This window comes from Calliphora vicina, chromosome 1 (genome assembly GCF_958450345.1).
Source record: "Calliphora vicina chromosome 1, idCalVici1.1, whole genome shotgun sequence".
Lineage (NCBI taxonomy): Eukaryota > Metazoa > Arthropoda > Insecta > Diptera > Calliphoridae > Calliphora > Calliphora vicina.
This window is the reverse complement of record NC_088780.1, coordinates 19,741,931-19,766,275: the sequence shown is the minus strand read 5'-3', so window position 1 is coordinate 19,766,275 and position 24,345 is coordinate 19,741,931. Positions and strand designations below refer to the sequence as shown.

The 24,345-nt window shown below is 26.1% G+C and overlaps 1 protein-coding gene across 2 annotated transcripts in view; it reads right to left on the bottom strand.

Annotated features, from left to right (window-relative positions):
• Positions 1 to 24,345, bottom strand: part of plx (PTB_TBC1D1_like and TBC domain-containing protein plx) — a 135,979-nt gene that overhangs the window by 85,150 nt on the left and 26,484 nt on the right. For both annotated transcript variants that reach the window (XM_065501492.1, XM_065501568.1), the window contains exon 2: positions 2,797 to 3,306. In XM_065501492.1, coding sequence (XP_065357564.1) covers positions 2,797 to 3,306 — 510 coding nt within the window. The remainder of the gene's footprint in view (positions 1 to 2,796; positions 3,307 to 24,345) is intronic.

The following is a 24,345-nucleotide window of genomic DNA, read 5'->3' as shown; positions in this document are numbered from 1 at the left end:
CGAATTCATGGATTTTTTCCATGGAAACTGCACATTTGTTCAACCGATTGTGAGCAAAGACGGCAGCCATCTTTCGGAAAGCTTACTGTTACCCAAATAATCATTAAGAATTGAAACCACTGAGCCATGAGAGATGCCTATGGCTTCCACAATCCCTCGCATTTTCAATCTCCGATCGGCGAACAACATATCGAGCCCTTAGCGCCAAATTATCGTAAGCGACAAAACAAAAATTTTACAGGAGAAAGTTTTTTCGATTATTTTGAAATTTATACATAGAATTAAAAATGTTATGATGCGATATAATATAATTTCGTTCAAGCTATTTGTCTATTTTTCAAAAATATTTATAACTTTTGACAATTAAAAATTCATGGAATGCTTTATTGAAAAATATGACAAAAATTTTTTTTTATTGAATTTTTGCATAGATACACATTTTTCGAATTGAAATTAAATTTTTATTTATGAATAGTTTTTAATGAAATTTCACAGTTATGTAGATTTTTCTATTTAAAATGGAAAAATAAAAACGAATTTTAAAATTTATTATCAGCAATCCCGCAATTCCCAAAAAAGTATTGAAAAATTCCAAAAATGGGATTTTTAATTTTTTTGGCTATAATATCCATACCAGAGTCGGGGTTATGGGAACCCTTTAACAAATAATTAGAAACATATTGGGCCAGCTAAAATCGGTTACTATATTTTGATATCGAATATGCGATTTGAGAATTTTTGCCCTAAAGTTTAATTTTACATAAAAAATAGTTGTTTTTTGAATGGACCTGGTCCCCTCGGTAACAAAAATTTTTATTTTTTTTTTCATTTAAAATATTTTATGAAAACTTAGCCTTTAGAAAGTATAAATTCCTTATACATCCTCTTAGAAATTTTTTGTGATAACTTAAAAAGAAAAAAATTTATTTTTTGCCAAAAAATTAGCGAAAAATCGCCATTTTTAATTTTTTTTTATTCAAATGCATATAACTTTGGACTTAGTCATTACTTTTAAACAATTCTTTTTCTGTTTGAGAAATACATGTGTTGTTAGTCCAACAGAGGAGAACTTGAGAAAATCGGGAAATATTTGGATACGCTGTTATCAAAAAACTGGAGTAGGGTGGGTAAAAATGTTGAAAATATAAATTCAAATGCGAATATCTCCTAAGCTTAAGATATAATTGATATTAAGATATAATAGATACGACTTGGTTTTTTGAAGTGCTCGATGAGAAGATTCTATATGTGTAATTTTTTTTGAAATCGGAACTCAAACGAAGAAAAAGGATCATTTTAAAAATATAACAAACATGTCCTACTGTAAGGACCCTTAGTTGCGCCCCTGGTGGACCTATGAGGTCCACGTTCAAAACTTAAACTCGACAACACTTCTTCTTTGCGCATGTGAAATTTCATTCAAACCAATCTAACCGTTTAGAAGTTACAGATTTATTTCCCTGTTTTTTTTTCTATACCACTGTGTGTCGCTTACGATAAAATTCGTTTACTGTAAAATGTAAACATTGGCTTACGATATAATCTTACCCCCTATAATTTTGAAGCGAATTTTGAAGAACGCTAAAACATCGGTAGGTCCATAAAATTTTAATTTTTGCAATAAAAAAAAATTTGAAAATATCGCTTACGATAATTTGGCGCTAAGGGCTTGATATCGTGATTTTTTTCAATTGTTTCAGGTGTAGAGAGAACGTTCGGCATCTTCTGTGCTTGTACTGCCACAACGAAATTCAGTAAACCATTTTTCTACCATTGAAATTGATGGTGCAGAATTCACATAGCGTTTATCAAGCTTAGCCTTTATTACAGATTTTTTTTCGAAAAAAATATTTTTTTCCAATTTTTCCTCAAGTCCCATGATTACCTCATGGTAGTCTGAGGATCTGTTTGCCCTTTCAGAGGATCAGTATTGCCCCTTCAGTAAATATCCGGGAAATTCAAAAAGTCGAGAACGTATTGACATACCCTCTGAACCCCAAATGCGGCAATCTTGACTATTTTGGGTTTTGCACTGAAATTTTAGTTAATTTTCTTATCTTTCAAGTTTAATTTTCTCACTTAAATGTACTATTTACAAAGACGTTAAAATGCTGTTGAATAACTCATACTTAAATCTAAATAAATATTTATTTGTTCATGCAAATGTAAAGGAAACATTTTATATATTGATATGTCTATTTGTATCCCATATATTCTGAAGGTTAACGATTGTGGGTGTACGATTTTGAGTCAGCCTGCTGAGAAAACATTTTAGGTGTTTTCCTATGTTTATTTAAAAGAACATTTTCAAATAATCCTTTCTTGAACAACTTTATTGAGTTTTAGATACACAAACATAGTGGCAAAATACAAATAGACAATGTTGACCAACCTACACTACAGTATTTCCAAAAGAAAATTTTAAAGACTTACAAAGAAATTTCTGATCCAAACATAAGAACTTCAACCTCATTTCCACTTCTTGGTTAGACTTTTTTCTTTTTAAATTTTGCTTAATTTTTCAGAAAACTGTTAACGGAAATGGTGTAGTTTATTTCATGTTTTTTTCTGTCTCAACAAACATTGGCCTCAATATGTCTAAAATATTTCTAATACCTTAAACAACTTTATATTGCATGTTTCTAAACAAAAGTCTTTAGACTTTTGTTAAAAAAAAATCAGAAAAAATTCAAAAGATTTCAGGGACATGTAAATTTTTTTTTGAGAAACATGACTATGCATGCATAAACATGTTTAAATATATTTTGTTTAAATACAGCAAATAAAAATTCTTACCTCTTCCACCGCCTCACACTCAAACAGATAAATATGCAATAAAGGATCTTTGGGCTCTTTCATCAAATACACCAGACCCGTTAGGGGACCGGTAAATTCCATAAAATTATTGGGCACCGCATTTTGATCATCTGGCTGGCCATTTTGATATTGCTGCTGCTGTTGTTGCTGCTGATACGAAGCAGCCGCACTTGAAGACAATGAACCATATGAGGTGGAAGTTTTCAAAGCAGTCTTTATGCCACCACCACCACCTCCCAAACTCAAGCCACCACCAGCACTATGGCTGCCATTACTCGAATAGCCATTACTGCTATTATTGCTGTTGCTAGCATTTGCCTGCTGCTGTTGGTTGGATTTTAATTGCATAAAACCATTGCCAACTTGTTTGCCTCCCTGCTTGTGTACAATGCGACACATGCCAACAATATTCTTTAGAGGATGACTAAATTGTAGTTCAAAGTCAGAATTATAAGATTCCAAGTTGCCGTTTTCAATGCCAACGGAAAGCTGCAATAGAAAGAAATAGAAAACATTTTAATATGAAACAAAGAGTTTATGATTTCGATAACAGATAAAATAATAGAAGAAGTTAAGAAGTTAAGAGGAGAACACACAAAAAAGAATATTGTCATAAATTAAATTCTATTTTTTTTATATTTCCCTTTTGCAGTCTCAAAGGAAATGAAAAGTTTTCTAAGGTTTTTCATAAAGTTACGTGCACAAGTTTAAAAACAATTGAGATTATTTTACACAACAATGGCTGGTTATAAGTAGATGTTGGAAAAAGTTTATCCGTAGCAGACACAAAGTGCAGGATAATGATGATTATTATAATGATTAGGACTTACAAATAGGAATATAAGAAGGAAGCATTTATTTGTTTTAAAGTATTAATTAGTATAGAATGTTTAACTTAAGTTTAAGAATGAAATTTAATTATTTATTCTCTAAAACTTATATATTTTTTTTAAAAAATTAAGGTTTTTATTCAAAGAAAAGAAAATAACTACAAACTACTGTATGATTAATGCTCACTAACATTTTAATCAGTTGATTTATCTGATTTAGAAATAATTTTCATTTATTTATCGCTCGTGTTACTAAATATGCAAAAATTATGTTATCTATCCCAAAAATTGTAATTCCAAAAAAATATATTTTTTTAATATTTTTGTCATTGTCCTCCATCTTTGTTATTTTGCAGGTTTTAATTTCATTTTAAATTCTTAATTACTTAAAAGACCTAAGGCTTTCTAAATCCCTTTTCAGAATTTTAAAATCTTTAACAGTTTTAAAGAAAATTAAAAATTTCGTAAATTTTCCATAGTGGCGTATGATTAATATTAATTTGGACTAATTTTATAAATGAGCAATTTTCACCAAAAAGCAAGCTAAATAAAGCTATTAAGTGTTCCACAAATATGTTAAGAACAAATAAAGGAACGTCATCAGTAAATTTGTTTAATATTGTTAGAACAATTTTAAGAAATTAAGATACATTTTTCAAAAAAATTTCAATAAAATTAAAAAAAAAAATTTAATAAGTTTCTTAATAACTTAATTATTTTAATTTTTCTACTCAGAGAAAGAAATATTTAGTGTACAATACACTAAATTTCCAGTTTTCATCCGATTATGGGACATTAGAGCAAAACATGATCATTCGTTAAAGATAGACTGGCAGGGAAACATAACGATTAGAAAACAAAATATTATAATGTCGCCTTTGGTTTCCTGTGATAAGATCATTTTGCCTCAATTACACATCAAATTGAGACTTATTAAGTCAGTGAAGGTATTAGATAAACAAGATCAGATCGGATTCTTTCATGAAAGTTACCAGGTTTGAGTATAGAAAACCTAAAATGGCTCACAAATAAGAATTTTAATGAAAGACAACGATTTCATATAATCAATGAATGATTTAGAAGCAGCGGCTAAATCTTTTGTTGCCATTGTGAGAAATTTCTCAGGAAATCAGAAGAAAGAAGAATTAGTTTTAGTCATTTTAATTAGCTGTAAAAATCTTGAAAAAAGTACACTATTTGTACAGTCATTTAGTCAAGTTTCCTGAAAATCTTGGTTCACATTGCGAAGAACTATGAGAACGTTTCAGCACGAATTAAAAGTGATGGGAAATAGATCCCTAGCTCGCTGGTATGAACATATGATGACAGATTACTCTTGGAATATCACAAGGGAGTGTCCTAAGGACCTTCTCAATCAGCACAAAAATCATTGTAGACCTATGTAAGTTTGGCGGCCACAGCTCGAAAATTTCGTATAAAATATGATAGAAATATGAGGGTCAAGTTGTAGGGGAAACTTTATCGCAGAAACCATTGCTCAAAAATGAATTTCGAGCCTCCGGATTTCATTATTTCACAATTTCCCCCAAAACAAAGCGATAAAATACAAAACAAATTAAGGAAGCGCCATCTGGCGGCACTCAAAAATAAAATCAGCACACAAACATTTGGCTAGAATAAATCAAATTTTCTTTTGCCTCGATTCTTCAATATTTTTGGAAAAATACCTACTTAGAAAAATCCGGGGGCTCGAAATTCATTTCCTCGGCAAAGTTTCTTGGAATAACCCATAGAACAAGAAACGCGATGCGCTATTGTCGCAAAAAATTTGACTTACCCTAGTGATTTAATTTAATTGCCAAAATTGCCATATTTTGGGGTGTCTCAATTTGATGCGGATTTTGAGATGGGGAATCGAAAATGAGCCTAGTAAAGCAGAGACTGTTACTGGTGCTCGAATTATGCCTAAATTGGATGACAAGTATTTAAAACAATTCAATTTCTGCACAAGACATTTCCTGATCGTGAACTATCTCTCTCGATTCAGTGATCAGAATTGGAGTTATTTTATGTCAAAGGTCTATGACAACAAAACTATAATCTCCTGAATATTGAAGTAGGAAATTCAATGAAATTTGGTCAGATTTATGCAAAATGCTAATGGAAAATTCTGACAAATGATAGGAGTCTTTTCAGAATTACTATAGAAAATTATGTAGTAAAAGTATTGGGTTTATACTCAAAAAAGGAGCGTTCTGCATCGATCGAAACCAATAGTATTCGGACGGGGCCCGGTCTGAACTATAAAGCGGGCGAGTCAAAACTTCCTAAATACTTTTTCATTGAAATTTTTTTGTAAGGCCAAAAATTAACTTATCTAAACCAAAAAAAAAACTTGTTAAAAGAACAAAGAGAATCCAGCAAATCCTAAAAATTAAGGCGAAAATGGTATTCTTTACTTAGGGGCTGGGAAAATACTTTGGGGATAAATAGGGAACACATCAAGGTTTTCAAAGCCGCTTTCCGTTTTATAATCCGAGCTTTGGGATTTTAGAATATGTGGCCCCAAAGTTGAAATTTTGATAAAAAAAAAATAGGTCAAATTCCGAAGGGCGTAGGGGAGACATATTCGAAAAAGGACATATTTTTTATACCAAAAATATAAAAGTCTTTGAAATCGGATGGGAAAATATTTTTAAAAAAGCGAACCAAGGTATGGCAAAATTTCAATTTTGAAATGCCTATAACTCGGAAATTATAAGAGATTAATAGCAAGACCTATCCGAGCGCTTTCCAAAAATATAAAAGTATTTGAAATCGAATGAGAAACGTTGAATGAGAAAAATTTTACATGACGAAGGTACCCTACTATGGAGCCGCGATCGGACCATCCGTTTAGAAATTTCCAAAAAATGTTGATTCTGTCGCACTGCGTAGTTCTGTCAAGCATCATTTCGGACATGCAAAATCGTCTTTCAAGATCTCTCGGTTCCAATTCGTACGACACCCAATATCTCTGCTTTTGAATGAATCCTGCTACTTGCAAACATTTTGAAATTACTGCGTGAGTAGCTCCCACTGATTTTGCAAGCTCTTGTTGAGTTTTACAACAATCTTCATAGAGTAATGCCTCCTATTCTTGGTCTTCAAACTTTTGTTGCTGACCTAGGCGCTCCTTGTCTTTCGTGTCAAAATCACCACTTCTAAACCTAGCCAACCATCTCTCGCTAGCAATCGGTGTGCTTCGGCGGCACTATTTTTCAAATTAAAGAAAAACTTCCCGTATATGACGCTTTGTTGTCACAAAATTCTGCATTTTCGCAGCTAAGAAAAAAAAATTATTGTTTACACTATAATTCTCAATAACTAAGTGGGAATAAATGACAGATATGTACCCTTCAAAATGACATTTAAGTTATTAAAGACAAAACCCGCGTTCAAATGATACGAAATCTATTGTAAATCCCTTATTTTAAGCTCAACTTTGACTACACATGAAAACTTCGATTGAAACTCCAGTTTGTCTATTTAAAGACCTTTGATTGCAGTTTAACTTTGATTGAACATCGATTGAAGCTCGACTGTGTCTACTTAAAGATATTTGATTGAAGCTCAATATTATCTACTTAAAGATATTTGATTGAAGCTCGCTTCAGACTACATAATGAAATGCGATTGAAGCCTAACTTAGGCTGAGATTGAAACTTCACTTAACCCACATAAAGACCTACATAAAAACCTACGATTGAATCTCGATACCCAATATTATTACCATACTCTAAATTTAATATAGGAATCCATTACTAAAGAACAATTGTCCAGTTTAAACTACCTTTAAACTGCAAATTGCTCTTGGTTTAAGTGATCTATGTAAGTTTAATCTCTCGTTTTAAGATAGTTTAAACAGGAATTCATTTCAGCAGTTTTGAATCAAAGTTCAAAAATATATTGTTCTAACTAACAATTAAGTTTAAATACTCTGCTAAACCCTCTAAACGTTAATAAAAATTATAGTTTAAGGATTAAATTACTTAAAATCAAAACCAAAGACTAATCAACATGTATGAACTGTCAGTTTTAAGTAAAACTTTAACCCTTTAACACGCAAACTTTAAAAAAGCTAAAAACAAGTGTTTGAATAATTTTTTTTAGGGTATTATGACCCAATTAACTCAGAACAGCCATCAGAAACTAATTTGCTAATTAAGTTAAGGAACCAGGTGCAAAAAGATGAAGAGTGCCTCAGGGCATTGTTGCCGGTTTAGGTGTAAAAAACAATAATTATGATACGATTTTATGGAAAAACCAATGAAAAAGAACTAATAAAAAATATTTCGAATAGATCGGACGACTAAAATATACTATAACTTTAATTTAAAAAAAAAAACAAGTAAGAAAGTATGGTCGGTCAAGCCCGACCATATAATACCCTACACTAAGTAAAAGAGCAAAAACATTTTTCTTTTAAAATTTCAATAATTTATATTTTTGAGTGAAGTGGGCCTTAATGGGGGCTATGACCAATTATGGACCGATCTTCATGGTGATCGGTCGATTAGGTCGTGTGATTTATGTCTATATGAAAGTTTACTATGTTGAATTTTGTGAGTATACCAAAATTTTTAAGCGATTTATGCACGTTAAAGTGATTTTCGGAAGCGTGTCTATATGGGAGCTATGACTAATTATGGACCGATCGTAACAAAATTTGGTGACATGAATTTTGTATATATAAAACTTATTTGGAGAGGAATTTGTGGAGATACATATATAAATTTAACATTTATGACCGATAAAGTCCAATTTCAAGAGGACATTTGTATGGGGGCTAGGTGAAATAATGGACCAATTTTAGCCAGTTTCAATAGGCTTGGTCCTTGGGCCGAAAAAATAATATGTACCAAATTTTATCGAAATACCTGTACTCTGCGCACAAGGTTTACATGGACAGCCAGCCAGCCAGCCGACCAGACGGACGGACGGACGGACATTGTTTAATCGACTCAGAAAGTGATTCTAAGTCGATCGGTATACTTTAAGGTGGGTGTTATACTAATATTTTTGGGCGTTACAAACATCTGCACAAACGCATAATACCCTCCCCACTATGGTGGTGTAGGGTATAATCACCCCATTCCAAGGTTTTTTGTGGAGTGAAGTAGTTAGTTTATAACTATAATAAAAATTGTCGTTTCGTATAAATGTTTTTGAAATCGAATATTTTTGACTAGACAAACGAAATAACAAAGTAACACTGAATTCGATGAACAATAAACACTGTGTTCTTTTTTTCTTAAAAAACTGATTTTTACAATTCAAATTAATATATTGTTACGAAATTGTACTTGAATTCAAATATAACGATTTTATATTTGACTCGTACATTCGAATTCGAAGTTTTGACAGTTAAAGAACATTGTAGAAAGTTCACAAGAGATGGCGTGTATATTCGAAAGCTCTAGGCTTCGAATATACGAGCTTTGACAGTTAAAGAACAATCTAGAGTGCAGATGGCAGTGTTATAAATAGTGGCAGAGGTTGCAGTCGTTAGTGAGTTTATCAGAGACGCTATTGGAATAAACATCAACTGTGTGCCTTAAAGTGTGCTGTATTTTCAAGTGAATTCATGTACATTATTAAGTGTGTCTGTATTTCTGGGAATTTATAAACGTGTATAAAATACACTGAGTGGCTATTTAATTCTGTGGTTGTTGTACATTTTAAATAAACAAAGAGTTGTTACAATTTTTAAACTACTAAACGGCTTTTATTTGCAATCAAAAGTATCCGGTTTATTTAAAGGAAATAAACCAACGTTTTTAAAAAGTTGAAACAAAACGTAACAATATTTATCTAACCTGAGGCACCCTGACGGCAAAGTTTTGCAAAAAAAACATAAGCGATGACTTCAAAAATTGTAATTGTTTAGCAAAATGCCAATAGATGCCAATAAACTATGCTTTAAAGACTATAAGAAAAGGTGGTTAGTAAAGTGACCACCAAATCGCAAAGAGTTAAAATTTGAATCAAAGTTTAAAAATATTTTGTTCTAACTAACAACTACAATTTAAATACTCTGCTAAACCCTCTAAACATTAATAGAATTGATAGTTTAAGGATTAAATTACTTAAAATCAAAACCAAAGACTAAGCAACATCTAGAAACTGCCAGTTTCAAGTAAAACTTTAATCTAAAGATCTCAAAAAATAGCTTAAAATTTAAGAAAAGAAAGAGTCTATCAAATTTTTGTCTACACCTTAACATCCATCAAAAATTTGTGTTGACTAGACAAAGCCTAGAAAATTCAGCAGGCCATAAACTCATAACTCAAACTAAGTTCTGTTTTTTTTCTCTATAAAGAAGACAATTTCATTATAGGTTTTTTTGTGGGCAAATGGTCAGTACAATTTTCGTTTGGTTTCTTTTTTTTTGGGACTAAAATTATAAATTGCCTACAGTTTGCCTTAATCTAACCACATTTTTCATTTCGTGTCAAAACAAAATTTCAATGGCTTCATCGAGAAGAGAAAAATAAAAAAAACAAACAAAAAATACGTGTCATAATTCTCTTAAAAAAAAGCCACTTAAATAAGTTTTCTAGCATTTCACTCATATGCTGGAAATAAAGCAAATATGCAGGGAGGAGAAAAGAATCAACAAACAAAAGCTTTAAGAGCAGCAGATGCTTAAGAAGACTTGCCTCATTCTCAAGTAACTTTATACAGTTTTTGTTTGTTTGCAGCAGTAGCTGTTGCTGTTGATGATGAGTGAGTACTTTACATACTTTTGACACAACGCCCCCCCTGCTTTTCACCCTCTTGAAACAACAATATATTTGGCCCATTTTTTAATGTAACTTAACTTAGTTTTTCTGCTAAGCCAAGCACACATTAACCATGTTAAAATATTAATAATCATTGCTACAACTTACTACTCGGTAGTCGCTATAATAATAGCATAAACATTATACAGCAACAGCTATAGCTACAGCACTAGCAAAAAGGACTCATAAACACTTGCAAACTTGCGGAGAGAAAAAAAATAATTTCTTATTCTACATTTGAAGTTGTTTTTTTCTTCTCTTTTTCCAACATAATAACAGTTTGTATGGAAATTTGTCCCTGGAGTCTTACAAAAAAAAAAAAAAAATGAAACTCAACTCAACTAAAACTATGAAGTACGAATGAGTACATGCCCCAAACATTGCAACAACACATTTTACTGCAGTGTGGTCTTGTATTGTTTAGTGTTGTCGTTAAGTTTTATACAAAAAGTAGTGAAATGAAAACAACTGCAACCACCATTTTTATACAATATATTTAACGATTGCAATGAAAAAGAAAAAAACCATAAAACAATTATGTTTATTAAAACTACAAAACATCAGAAAAAAAAGAAACTTAATAATAACACAATAGCAAACAACCAAAGTTTCGAATATAAAGGACAACAATCAACAAACAACACTATAAATAAAAATTTAAAAAAAAAGAAAACAGTGTTGATGACTTGAATAAACAACAGAAATTGAAAAGTGTTTCGTGTTGCAACAAGCTACACAATTGACTCCCTTTTGTATTATTTTAGTTGTATTTTCCCTTTAGTTAATGGTCAATTAGGTTTATTTAACGAATTGTCATAAAAGAGAGAAGAACAAAAAAACTATGGAAACTTTTCTTGACACAATGGTGTTAAGGGAAAAAGGCTTGGAATTATGCAGAAATTGTTTTAATAGGCTTTACAAATCCTTAAGATAAAGGAAAACAATATTTTATTAAAAAATACAGAAATTTCTTTAATATTTTTACGTTTTAACCTTTTTAAAACGCTGGTTTATTTCCTTTAAATAAACCGGATACTTTTGATTGCAAATAAAAGCCGTTTAGCAGTTTGAAAATTGTAACAACTCTTTATTTATTTAAAACTAGTTGACCGCCCGGCTTCGCCCGGTAGCATTTACTAATGTTAGTTCTTCAAGTTTCTCCCACCCACATACACCTGCCTATTCTTATTTATTTGCAAATAAAATATCTAAATTTGTGCTGCATACTTTAGGGAGCTTTTTTATTACAGTTGATGGACTAAAAAAAAATCCTAGTTTTACCCGGAATTTTTTAATTTTTTTTCTTTCGAATCGAAAGTTGACCGCGCCGGGCAAAGCCGGCCATTTCGTTTCTATAGCATTTTTGTATAGTTTTTTTTTTTGTTAAAATCATAGTCTTTAGAATCATCAAATCTGAAATATTTTATTTTTATTACCAGAAAATCGTTTAATTATTGTTTTGCCACATCAATAACATACAATTTATTTATAGTTTTATTTAATTTATTTATATGTATGCAGCCATGAATGTTATTAACCTTTACATTTATAACCAAAGAAAATGTGTTATCGCATGTCACAAATACTTAGTCAAATAATCTTTATGCTGAAATACAAAATTTTCCTATTAATATAGAAAAGCAATTGTAAAAGATAAACATTGGTTACACTTAATAGTGAGGGTCATAAGTTATATTTGCACATGTTTAAATAAAACACTACGGACTTTGTGCAGTAAATGAATATGATAAATTTAAGAAGAGTATAATACATTATAGTTAGCTAACTTTGTACTGATTTAAGTGCATAGATTGTACCAATTCATATTCTATGAGTATAATTTTTTATTCTGAACATGTCAAAAATAGAAAAAGAATTTTATAAAATAGTAGCAGAAAAACTTCTATAGAAAATATTGTGTATAACAGTATTTTCTATAGAAAATATTGTGTATAACAGTATTTTCTATAGAAAATATTGTGTATAACAGTATTTTCTATAGAAAATATTGTGTATAACAGTATTTTCTATAGAAAATATTGTGTATAACAGTATTTTCTATAGAAAATATTGTGTATAAAAAAGTACTTTTTTGATAAATATACTAATATCAAACCGTATAACTTTTTTCTTTGAATTTTGAAGTAAATAAAAAAAAATTATTTATTCTGTAAAACTACATAAAATTACTAGCTTTCTAATACTTAGAAAATAGTAGTAAAAACAGTACAATTTTTATTAAATTAAAGTGTTTGGCATATTGTCATCAATAAACAAAGTAGTAGTAGAAAAAGTACTTTTTTGAAAACAGTACTAATTTTAAACTTTTTAAAGAAAATATATCTTTGATAGCAGGCAATTTTATTTATTCTGTAAAAAAAATAAAACTGTTCCAATATATTTCCTACCACGTTTTTGAAATAGTAGTAGAAAAAGTACTTTTTCTACAAGGACCTGTATTCTTATTTTTTTTTTTCAATTTTAATTCTGAATATGATAAAATTAAAAAAATAGTCAAATAAAATAGTAGTAGAAAAAAAGTACTTTTTTGGAAAAGGTGCTAATTTTAAAACTTTAACGGAAATCTTAGTTTTTTCTGTTAAATTTTAAAGAAATATAAAAGAATTATAAAAATTAAAATTTTTAGATTTCTGCTACTTATTGAAAATAGTAGTAGAAAAACTACCTATTTTTAAAAAAAAGTTCTTTTGAAATTATTAAATTTGAATTCTAGGCATGACAAATCAATAAAAACAAGTCAAATCAAATAGTATTAGAAAAAGTACTTTTTTAAAGAGGTACTAATATCCAACCGTTAAACTTTTTCCTGTTAATTTTGTGATAAATAAAAAAAATTATTTATTCTGTAAAACAAAATAAATTTTCTAGCTTTCTGCTACTTATAGAAAATAGTAGTAAAAAAAGTACCTTTTTACCAAATTAATTTAGCAAATTTTTATTAAATTTTAATTCGTGGCATGTTGTTATGTCAATAAAAAATTCAAAACAAAACAGTATTAGAAAAAGTACTTTTTTGAGAACAGTAAACTTTTTAAAGAAAATATATCTTAAATAGCAAGCAATATTATTTATTTTGTAAAAATATAAAAATGTTCCAGCATATTTTCAACAAATAAATAGTTGCAGAAAAAGTACTTTTTGGAAAAGGTACTAATTTCAAAATTTCTAACTGAAATCGTTTAGAAAATAACAAAAAATTTGTTTCATGGTACTTTTAGAAAATAGTAGTAGAAAAAGTACCTTTTTTAAAAAAGTACTTTTGGCAAAATTTTAATTAAATTTTAATTCCAGGCATGACAAATCAATAAAAACAAGTCTAATAAAATAATATTAGAAAAAGTACTTTTTTAAAAAAATGTACTAATATCAAATCGTTTAACTTTTTTCTTTGAATTTTGAGGTAAATAAAAAAAAATATTCATTCTGTAAAAAATTATAAATTTTCTAGCATTCTGATACTTATAGAAAATAGTAGTAAAAAAAGTACTTTTTTGAAAACAGTATTAAATGTAAACTTTTTAAAGAAAATATATCTTAACAATCAAGCAATTTTATTTATTCTGTAAACAAAAATACAAATATTCCAGTATATAGCTACTTTTTTTTAAATAGTTGTAGCAAAAGTACTTTTTTCATAAAGAACTGTTTTCTTATATTTTGAAGATTTTCATTCTGAATATAACAAAATTAAAAAAATTGTCAAATAAAATAGTAGTAGAAAAATAGTACTTTTTTGGGAAAGGTACTAATTTAAAAACTACTAACGGAAATCTTAGTTTTTTGCTGTTAAATTTAAAAAAAAACAAAAAAATGTATTTATTATGCAAAAAAAAAAATACAAATTTTCTGGTTTCCTGCTACTTATAAAAAATAGTAGTAGAAAAACTAACTTTAAAAAAAAATAATTTTGGCAATTTTTGCAAAATTTTAATTTTAGGCATCACAAATCAATATAAAAGTCAAATAAAATAGTAGTGAAAACAGTATCAATTTAAACTAAAAAAATTTCCTGTTTTCTTCTACTTTTGGAAAATAGTAGTAAAAAAAGTACGGTTTTTGAATAAGGTTAAAATACCAAACCATTTAACGGAAATCTTACTTTTTTCTACTAGTTTTTAAAGAATTTTTTTATTTATTCTGCAAAAAATTCAAAATTTCTAGTTTTCAACTACTTTTAGAAAATAGTAGTAGAAAAAGTACCTTTTTTAAAAAACTACTTTTGGCAAGTTTTCATTAAATTTGAATCTAGACATGACAAATTAATAAAAAAAGAATTAAAAAGTAGTAGTAGAAAAAACAGAAAAATTGTTGATATTAGTAACTTTTTCAAAAAACTACTTTTTCTAATACTATTTTATTTTACTTGTTTTTATTGATTTGTCATGCCTAGAATGAAATTTAATAAAAATTTGTCAAAAGATTTCCGTTAGTACCTTTTCCAAAAAAAGTACTTTTTCCAATACTATTTTAATTTTGTTTTATTTTCTAATTTTTTCTAAAAATAGCTATAGCAAAAGTACTTTTTTAGAAAGAACTGTTTTCGTATTATTTAAAGATTTTAATTCTGAATATATCAAAATTTGAAAAATAGGCAAATAAAATAGTAGTATAAAAAGTACTTTTTTTAGAAAAGGTACTAATTCAAAAACTACTAACGGAAATCTTAGTTTTTTTTTGTTAAATTTTAAAAAAACAAAAAAAATTATTTATTATTCAAAAAAATAAAAATTTTCGATTTCCTGCTACTTATAAAAAATAGTAGTAGAAAATGTAACATTAAAAAAAAACAATTTTAGGTATCACAAATCAATATAAAATTCAAATAAAATAGTAGCGAAAATAGTACCAATTTTAACTAAAAAAAATTTCCAGTTTTCTTCTACTTTTGGAAAATAGTAGTAAAAAAAGTACGGTTTTTGAAAAAGGTACCAAACCATTAAACGGAAATCTTACTTTTTTCTACTAGTTTTTAAAGAATTTTTTTATTTATTCTGCAAAAAATACAAAATTTCTAGTAATCTGCTACTTTTAGAAAATAGTAATAGAAAAAGTACCTTTTTTAAAAAACTACTTTTGGCAAGCTTTCATTAAATTTGAATCTAGACATGGCAAATCATTAAAAAAAGTCTTAAAAAATAGTTGTAGAAAAAACAGAAAAATTTTTAATATTAGTACCTTTTTTACAAAACTACTTTTTCTAATACTATTTTATTTTACTTGTTTTTATTGATTTGACATGCCTAGATAAAAATTTAATAAAAATTTGTCAAAAGATTTCCGTTAGTACCTTTTCCAAAAAAAGTACTTTTTTCCAATACTATTTTATTTGTGTTTTTTTTTCTAATTTTTTCATATTCAGAATCAGAATCTTAAAAAATAAGAAAACTGTTCTTTGTAAAAAGTACTGTTTCTACAACTATTTCAAAAAATTAGTAGAAAAAGTACTTTTTCTACTACTATTTCAAAAAATTAGTAGAAAAAGTACTTTTTCTACTACTATTAACATTTTAAAGATAATTCCTAATTTTTTTACCAGTTTTTGCATAAATACCAAGACATTATTGTATTTAATCTGTTAAAAATTAAAAATTTTAAAAACACACTCGACTAATTTTATCTATTAACTAAATTTCTGTTTTTCTAAAATAACTCTAGATCTTTCTTTCTTTATTTCATTCTTAGTATATATTTACAAACGTATTGTAATATTCTGTATTTTGCAAAATTATTTGCTTTACATTTCGTTTGTAATTTAATACTCAGCAACACTCGCATTGCAATTTTACAACCGGTATGGGAAATGAGCTGTTATTTGAACAATTTATTACAAAACATTTGTCTAGTAATTACAGTTGGTTACTGGAATTGACCCAAGATTATAAGGTCTATACAATGGCACTAGTTACAATATAAATACTCGTACTTATGTACATAGAAATAGAAATAAACTCACAAACAACAAACAAATAGATAAATTGTTTGATTTTGTATCTAATTTGAACTACTAACTAACTACACAGAGAGAAAAATTTAGTTTGATATGATTTGGCTTTAATGACCAATTTGTTTTCAAAATTTTAGTTGTGTTAGATAAAATTTGGATTTTTTTTAAATTCATCGTTATCAATTTAAATGTTTTTTTTTTTAAATATCCGATTCTTAACAAATATAGTTGCTATAATGAATCTGTTTTCTCTGTGTACATACAAAGTCTCAATAATTAGCTGAGAATTTTAACAAGACATTCGTAATGGCTGTTTAAACAATTTTATTGTTAAATAAACAAATTTATGACGCAAAGTGCTTGGATAAATTAACAAAATAATTCATGAAAGGGAAGAAGATAAATAATACCCTGCAAAACCTTTAATTACCAATTAATGATATAAAATGCTAATATTCTAAGACTTCATTTGCGTAAGTACTGTAACATTTCTAATTATTATTTAAACAAGTTGATATCATTATAAAAAAAAACATTGATATCTCTAAAACTAGTTACAAGTAATAAATTTAATAACTGATTGATTTTTAACGAAGTAAAAAAAAAAAATTATTCTGAAAAAATAAAAATTTTGTTCCTATAGAAAATAGTAGTAGAAAAAGTACGTTTTTTAAAAAAGTATTTTAAAATTTTTACTAAATATTAATTCTGGGTATGACAAATCAATAAAAAAAAGACAAATAAAATAGTAGTAGAAAAAGTACGTTTTTGAAAAAAGTAGAAATTTTAATACTTTTAAAGAAACTCAATAACTTTTTCGCGAAAATTTTTCATAAAAAGCTAGAAACTTTATTTATTCTGTAAAAAAATACAACTTTTGGAAAATAGTAGTAGAAAAAGTACTTTTTTAAAAAAGTACTGTTTTTTATTTTTTTAAAAAATTTTAAGTCTGAATACTGCAAAATTAGATAAAAAAGTCAATTTATTTAATTTCTTTCTAAATAAAAGTAGTAGAAAAATTACATTTTATGGAAAAGTACTTTTTGCAAATTTTTATTTTAGGCAAAACCATATTGATAGTAAGAACTATTCAATTTTTAACAAAATAAAAATAAAATTATTCTGTAGAACTAAAAATTTTCTAGTTTTCTGCTACTTATAAAAAAAATAGTACTAGAAAAAGTACTTTTTAAAAAAAAAAACTATTTTTGAAAATTATTTACTAAATTTTAATTCATGGTATCAATAAAATCCAAAAAAAAAGTCAATTAAAATAGTAGTAGAAAAAGTACTTTTTGAAAAAAGTATCAATGACACTTTTAAAGACAATCCCTAATTGTTTCTAACAATTTTTCATAAAAAGCTAGAAATTTTATTTATTCTGTAAAAAAGTAGTATATTGGTACTCTTGGAAAATAGCAGTAGAAAAAGTACCTTTTTAAAATAAGTATTGTTTTCTTTTTTTTAAATTTTAAGTCCGAATATGGCAAAATTAGATAAAAAGTCAATTTATTTAATTTTTTTCTAAACAAAAGTACATAGTAGAAAAGTTACATTTTTGGAAAAGTACTTTTTGCAAATTTTAATTTTAGGAAAAACCATATTGATAGTAAGAACTCACTATGTAAATTTTTAACAAAATAAAAATAAAATTATTCTGTAAAATTAAAAATTTTCTAGTTTTCTGCTACTTATAAAAAAATAGTACTAGAAAAAGTACTTTTTTTAAAAAAAAAATATTTTTGAAAATTATTTACTAAATTTTAATATGGTATCAATAAAATCAATAAAAAATGTCACATAAAATAGTAGTAGAAAAAGTACTTTTTGAAAAAAGTATCAATAACACTTTTAAAGAAAATCCCTAATTGTTTCTGATAATTTTTCATAAAAAGCTACAAATTTTATTTGTTCTGTAAAAAAGTAGTATATTGGTACTTTTGGAAAATAGTAGTAGAAAAAGTACTTTTTTAAAAAAGTAAAGTTTTAGGCAAAGAAAACCCCTAATTGTTTCAAAAATTTTTCATCAAAAGCAAGAAATTTTATTTATTCTGTATAAAAAAAAATGTTCCAATATATTGGTACTTTTTGAAAATAGTAGTAGAAAAAGTACCTTTTTAAAAAAAGTATTTTTGACAAATGTTTACTAAATTTTAATTGTAGGTATGACAAATCAATAAAAAAAGATAAATAAAATGGTAGTAGAAAAAGTACGTTTTTGAAAAAAGTAGAAATTTTAATACTTTTTAAGAAACTCAATAACTTTTTCGGGAAATTTTTCATAAAAAGGTAGAAACTTTATTTATTCTGTAAAAAAATACAACTTTTGGAAAATAGTAGTAGAAAAAGTACTTTTTTAAAAAAGAACTGTTTTTGGAAAAGTACTTTTTGCAAATTTTTATTTTTGGCAAAACCTTATTGATAGTAAGAACTCACTATGTCAATTTTTAACAAAATAAAAATAAAATTATTCTGTAGAATTAAAAATTGTATAGTTTTCTGCTACTTATAAGAAAATAGTAGTAGGAAAAGTACTTTTTTTTAAAAAAAACTTTTATTGAAAATTATTTACTAAATTTTAATTCATGGTATCAATAAAATCAATAAAAAATGTCAAATAAAATAGTAGTAGAAAAAGTACTTTTTGAAAAAAGTATCAATAACACCCTTAAAGAAAATCCCTAATTGTTTCTGACAATTTTTCATAAAAAGCTAGAAATTTTATTTATTCTGTAAAAAAGTAGTATATTGGTACTCTCGGAAAATAGTAATAGAAAATGTACTTTTTTAAAAAAGTAAAGTTTTAGGCAAAGAAAACCCCTAATTGTTTCAAACATTTTTCATCAAAAGCAAGAAATTTTATTGATTCTGTATAAAAAAAAAATTTCCAATATATTGGTACTTTTTGAAAATAGTAGTAGAAAAAGTACCTTTTTAAAAAAAGTATTTTTGACAAATTTTTACTAAATTTTAATTGTAGCTATGACAAATCAATAAAAAAAGACAAATAAAATGGTAGTAGAAAAAGTACGTTTTTGAAAAAAGTAGAAATTTTAATACTTTTTAAGAAACTCAATAACTTTTTCGGGGAATTTTTCATAAAAATGTAGAAACTTTATTTATTCTGTAAAAAAATACAACTTTTGGAAAATAGTAGTAGAAAAAGTACTTTTTTAAAAAAGTACTGTTTTTTTATTTTTTTAAATTTTAAGTCTGAATATGGCAAAATTAGATAAAAAGTCAATTTATTTAATTTTTTCTAAATAAAAGTAGTAGAAAAATTAAATTTTTTGGAAAAGTACTTTTTGCAAATTTTAATTTTAGGCAAAACCATATTGATAGTAAGAACTCACGATGTCAATTTTTAACAAAATAAAAATAAAATTATTCTGTAGAATTAAAAATTTTCTAGTTTTCTGCTACTTATAAAAAAATAGTACTAGAAAAAGTACTTTTTAAAAAAAAAAAAATATTTTTGAAAATTATTTACTAAATTTTAATTCATGGTATCAATAAAATAAATAAAAATTGTCAAATAAAATAGTAGTAGAAAAAGTGCTTTTTGAAAAAAGTATCAATAACACTTTTAAAGAAAATCCCTAATTGTTTCTGACAATTTTGCATAAAAAGCTAGAAATTTTATTTATTCTGTAAAAAAGTAGTATATTTATACTCTTGGAAAATAGTAGTAGAAAAAGTACTTTTTTAAAAAAGTATTGTTTTCTTTTTTTTTAAATTTTAAGTCTGAATGTAGCAAAATTGTCAATTTATTTAAGTTTTTTCACCTTTTTGGAAAAGTACTTTTGTCCAATTTTTATTTTAGGCAAAGAAAACCCCTAATTGTTTCAAAAAATTTTCATCAAAAGCAAGAAATTTTATTTATTCTGTATAAAAAAAAAAAAATTTCCAATATATTGCTACTTTTTGAAAATAGTAGTAGAAAAAGTACCTTTTTAAAAAAAGTATTTTTGACAAATTGTTACTAAATTTTAATTCTAGGTATGACAAATCAATAAAAAAGTCAAATAAAATAGTAGTAGAAATAGTACGTTTTCGGAAAAACGTAAATAAAATTCCCTTTTGTGACAATTTTTCATCAAAAGCAATAAATTTTGTTTATTCTGTAAAAAAAATAAAAATTTCGTAGTATATTGGTAATTTTGATAAATAGTAGTAGAAAAAGTACCTTTTTTTAAAAATTATTTTTGACAAATTTTTACTAAATTTCAATTCTAGATATGACAAATCAATAATATAAAAAGTCAAATGGAATAGTAGTAGAAAAAGTACTTTTTGAATAGTATAAATTTTAACACATTAAAAGAAACTACCTAATTTTTTCGTGAAATTTTTCATAAAAAGCAAGAAATTTTATTTATTCTGTAAAAAAAAATACAAATTTTGTAGTATGTTGGTACTTTGGAAAATAGTAGTAGAAAAAGTACTTTTTTTAAAAAGTACTCTTTTCTTATTTTTTTAAATTTTAAATCTGAATATGACAAAATTAGAATAAAAGTCAATTTATTTCACTTTTTTCTAAGTAAAAGTAGTAGAAAAAGTACTTTTTTAGGAAAAATACTTTTGTCCAAATTTTTATTTTAGGCAAAACAATATTTACTTTTTAACAAAATAAAAAAAAAAAAAATTCTGTAAAATTAAAACTATGCTATTATAGAAATAGTAGTAGAAAAAATATTTTTGAAAATGTGTTACTAAATTTTAATTCAAGGTATGACAAATCAACAAAAAGTCAAATAAAATAGTGCTAGAAAAAGTACTTTTTTGGAAAAGTATAAATTTTAAAACTTTTAAAAAAATACCTGCTTCGGGCAATTTTTCATAATAAGCTGAAAGTTTTATTTATTCTGTAAAAAATTAAAATTTTCCATTATATTGCTACATCTGGAAAATAGTAGTAGAAAAAGTACTTTTTTTTAAGTAGTTTTGTCTTATTTTTTTTAAATTTAAATGACAAAATTATAGAAAAATGTCGAATAAAATGACAAAAAAAATAGTACTTTTTTGGAAAAGGTACTAATTAACTTTTTTGCTATTAATTTTTAAGAAAATGAAAACAGTTGAGTTGTTTTGTAAAAAATTAACTTTTTTAGTTTTGTGCTACTTTTGGAAAATAGTAGTAGAACAAGTACTTTTTTATAAAAAGTAATAAAGTGAAATTACCAGAAAAATATGACAACCTTTACATTCCAAAACGAGCGCCAAAAACCTTTTTTATATAAAATGTAATACTTTTAGTCACTTGTTTAAAAGGAGCACAATATGAACGAATCTACACATATGCTGCTTTTAAGGTTTCCATTAGTGCTGCATTTAGTTTTAGTTACACAAAAACACCTTAAATAAACATTTTAGGCATGGAAACTGTTGTAAAACGTTTTTAATTGGTACGGGAGGAAAAAAAATCTGCACAAAAATAAAACAAAAAAAGGCAGCATACAAAATTCTACTAATGTAGCAGCTGTGACTGATTGTCAAAGCTAATTAATTGCTGCTACAAAACACATATAGAAATACATACATAAAGCATTTTTTTGTTAAAATTCAAAAAAGCGTTAACGGTATCTAAAATCTACACCAGTGGTCGGCACTCATAGCCACAAAGATCGGTGAGTCAATGAAGAAACAAAAATCATAATCAAAAGCTGGTCAAATTACAACAGTGAAATAAAGTACATAAGAATTATGTTATTATTTCTAAGTTCTCCTGATGCCGAGCACTGACATACACTAACCATACAAAAAGTAGCATCCTTGACAATTAGTCTTCTCTCGCTCTCTACAATATCAAGGTTGCTGCTAAATAAAATTGTATTTATTTGAGGTCCCCTCTAAACAAAACTCTACCTTTCTAAACCCCCACCCCCCTGTTTTAAACAAAATAGTGTAGCAGCATTCCTGTATCGCTGGCTCTCAAGTACGTACGAGTATGTGAGTAGTACTAGTGCCTGTACTTTAGTCTTGTCTTAATTATATTTTCACGGTAACTTTATTCGAAATAAAGTATGGCAAATAATATAAAAAAAAACATTAGCAACTTTGAAACGTATTGTAGCAAAAGAAACTTTTTACTAATTGCTACAATAAAATGACATATTTTACGTTTAGACGACAATTAGTTTTCAAATACTTTTTGGTAATTTTAACTCCTCTTTTTGGAATTAACCCTAAAAAAGCTTTTTAACAATTAAGAAACAGGGAAGTAACACACATTTTTCTTGATAATTTGTTTCTGATAGCACTTTTAGACAAATAATAAAAAAGAACTTTTTAAAAAAGTACTATTTTCATATATTTGTTTAATTTTTATTTTGAACATGACAAATTTTTATTTTGAACATGAAAAAATCTGTATTTTTTCCAAGAATTTGTACATAAATAGCAAGAAATTTTATTTATTTTGTAAAAAAAATACAAATTTGCCAGTTCATTGCAGCTTTTGCAAAATAGTAGTAGAAAAAGTATTTTTTTTTTAAATTTTAACCCTGTTCAAGGAAATCTCTACTTTTTTTTTAGCAATTTTTACATAGAAAATTTATTTATTTTGGAAAACTAAATAATTTACAGTTCTTTGGTACTTTTGGAAAATAGTAGTAGAAATAGTCGTTTTTAAATTGCTTTTGCAAAATAGTAGTAGAAAAAGTATTTTTTTAAAAAAAGTAATAATTTCTAATTTTTGTTTAATGACAAAAATAGTCATTTAAAGTAGTCAAAAATTCATTTAAAATAGTAGTAGAAAAAGTATTTTTTTTAAATTTAACCCTGTTCGAGAAAATCCCTACTTTTTTTTAGCAATTTTTACATAGAAAATTTATTTATTTTGGAAAACTACAAAATTTACAGTTCTTTGGTACTTTTGGAAAATAGTAGTAGAAAAAGTACTTTTTTTAAAAACGCATTTTAAAGAAAATTCTTAATTTTTTAAGCAATTTTTACATAAAGAGCAAGAATTTGTATTTATTCTATTACAAAAAAACAATTTTCTGGTTTTCTGCCACTTATAAAAAATAGTAGAGAAAAAGTACATTTTAAATTAAAAGTATTTTAAAGAAAATTTCTTAATTTTTTAAGCAATTTTTATAAAAGTAGCTAGAATTTGTATTTATTCTATTAAAAAAAACAATGTTCTGGTTTTCTGGTACTTATAAAAAATAGTAGTAGAAAAAGTACTTTTTTACAATTTATTTTTAACAAAAGAATTTTGTTAAAAATAAATTGTAGGCATTACAAATCAATACAAAAAAAGTTTAATTAAATGACATTTTTCAGTTTATTGCTACTTTTGGGAAATAGTAGTAGAAAAAGTAAAAGTAAAAAAAACGTCAAATAAAATAGTAGTAGAAAAAGTACTTTTTAAAAAAATTTATCAATTTAAACCCTTTTAAACAAAGTCCCGCTTTTTGTAGCAATTTTTACATATTTAGCATGAAATTAAATTTATTCTTTTAAAAAAATACCTATTTTCTAGGTGGTTGCTACTTTTGGAAAATAGTAGTAGAAAAAGTGACTTTTTAAAAAAATTAACTTTTTCTTATTTTTGCTAAAATTCAATTCTGAACATGATAAAAATAGAAAAAAACGTAAAATAAAATAGTAGTAAAAAAAGTACTTTTTGAAAAATGTAGTAAACCCTTTTAAAGAAATTCCCGCTTTTTCTACAAATTTGTACATATTTAGCAAGAAATTTAATTTATTGTATAAAAAAATACCAATTTCCTGGTTGGTTGCTACTTTTGGAAAATAGTAGTAGAAAAAGTAACTTTTTTAAAAAAAGTACTATTTTATTATTTTTGCTAAAACATGATAAAAATAGAAAAAAAAACGTAAAAAAAATAGTAGTAGAAAAAGTATTTTTTTTAAAAAAAAGTATAAATTTTAAATCTCTTGAAGAAGCAAAATAGCGAGACATTTTATTTATTCTGTAAAAATA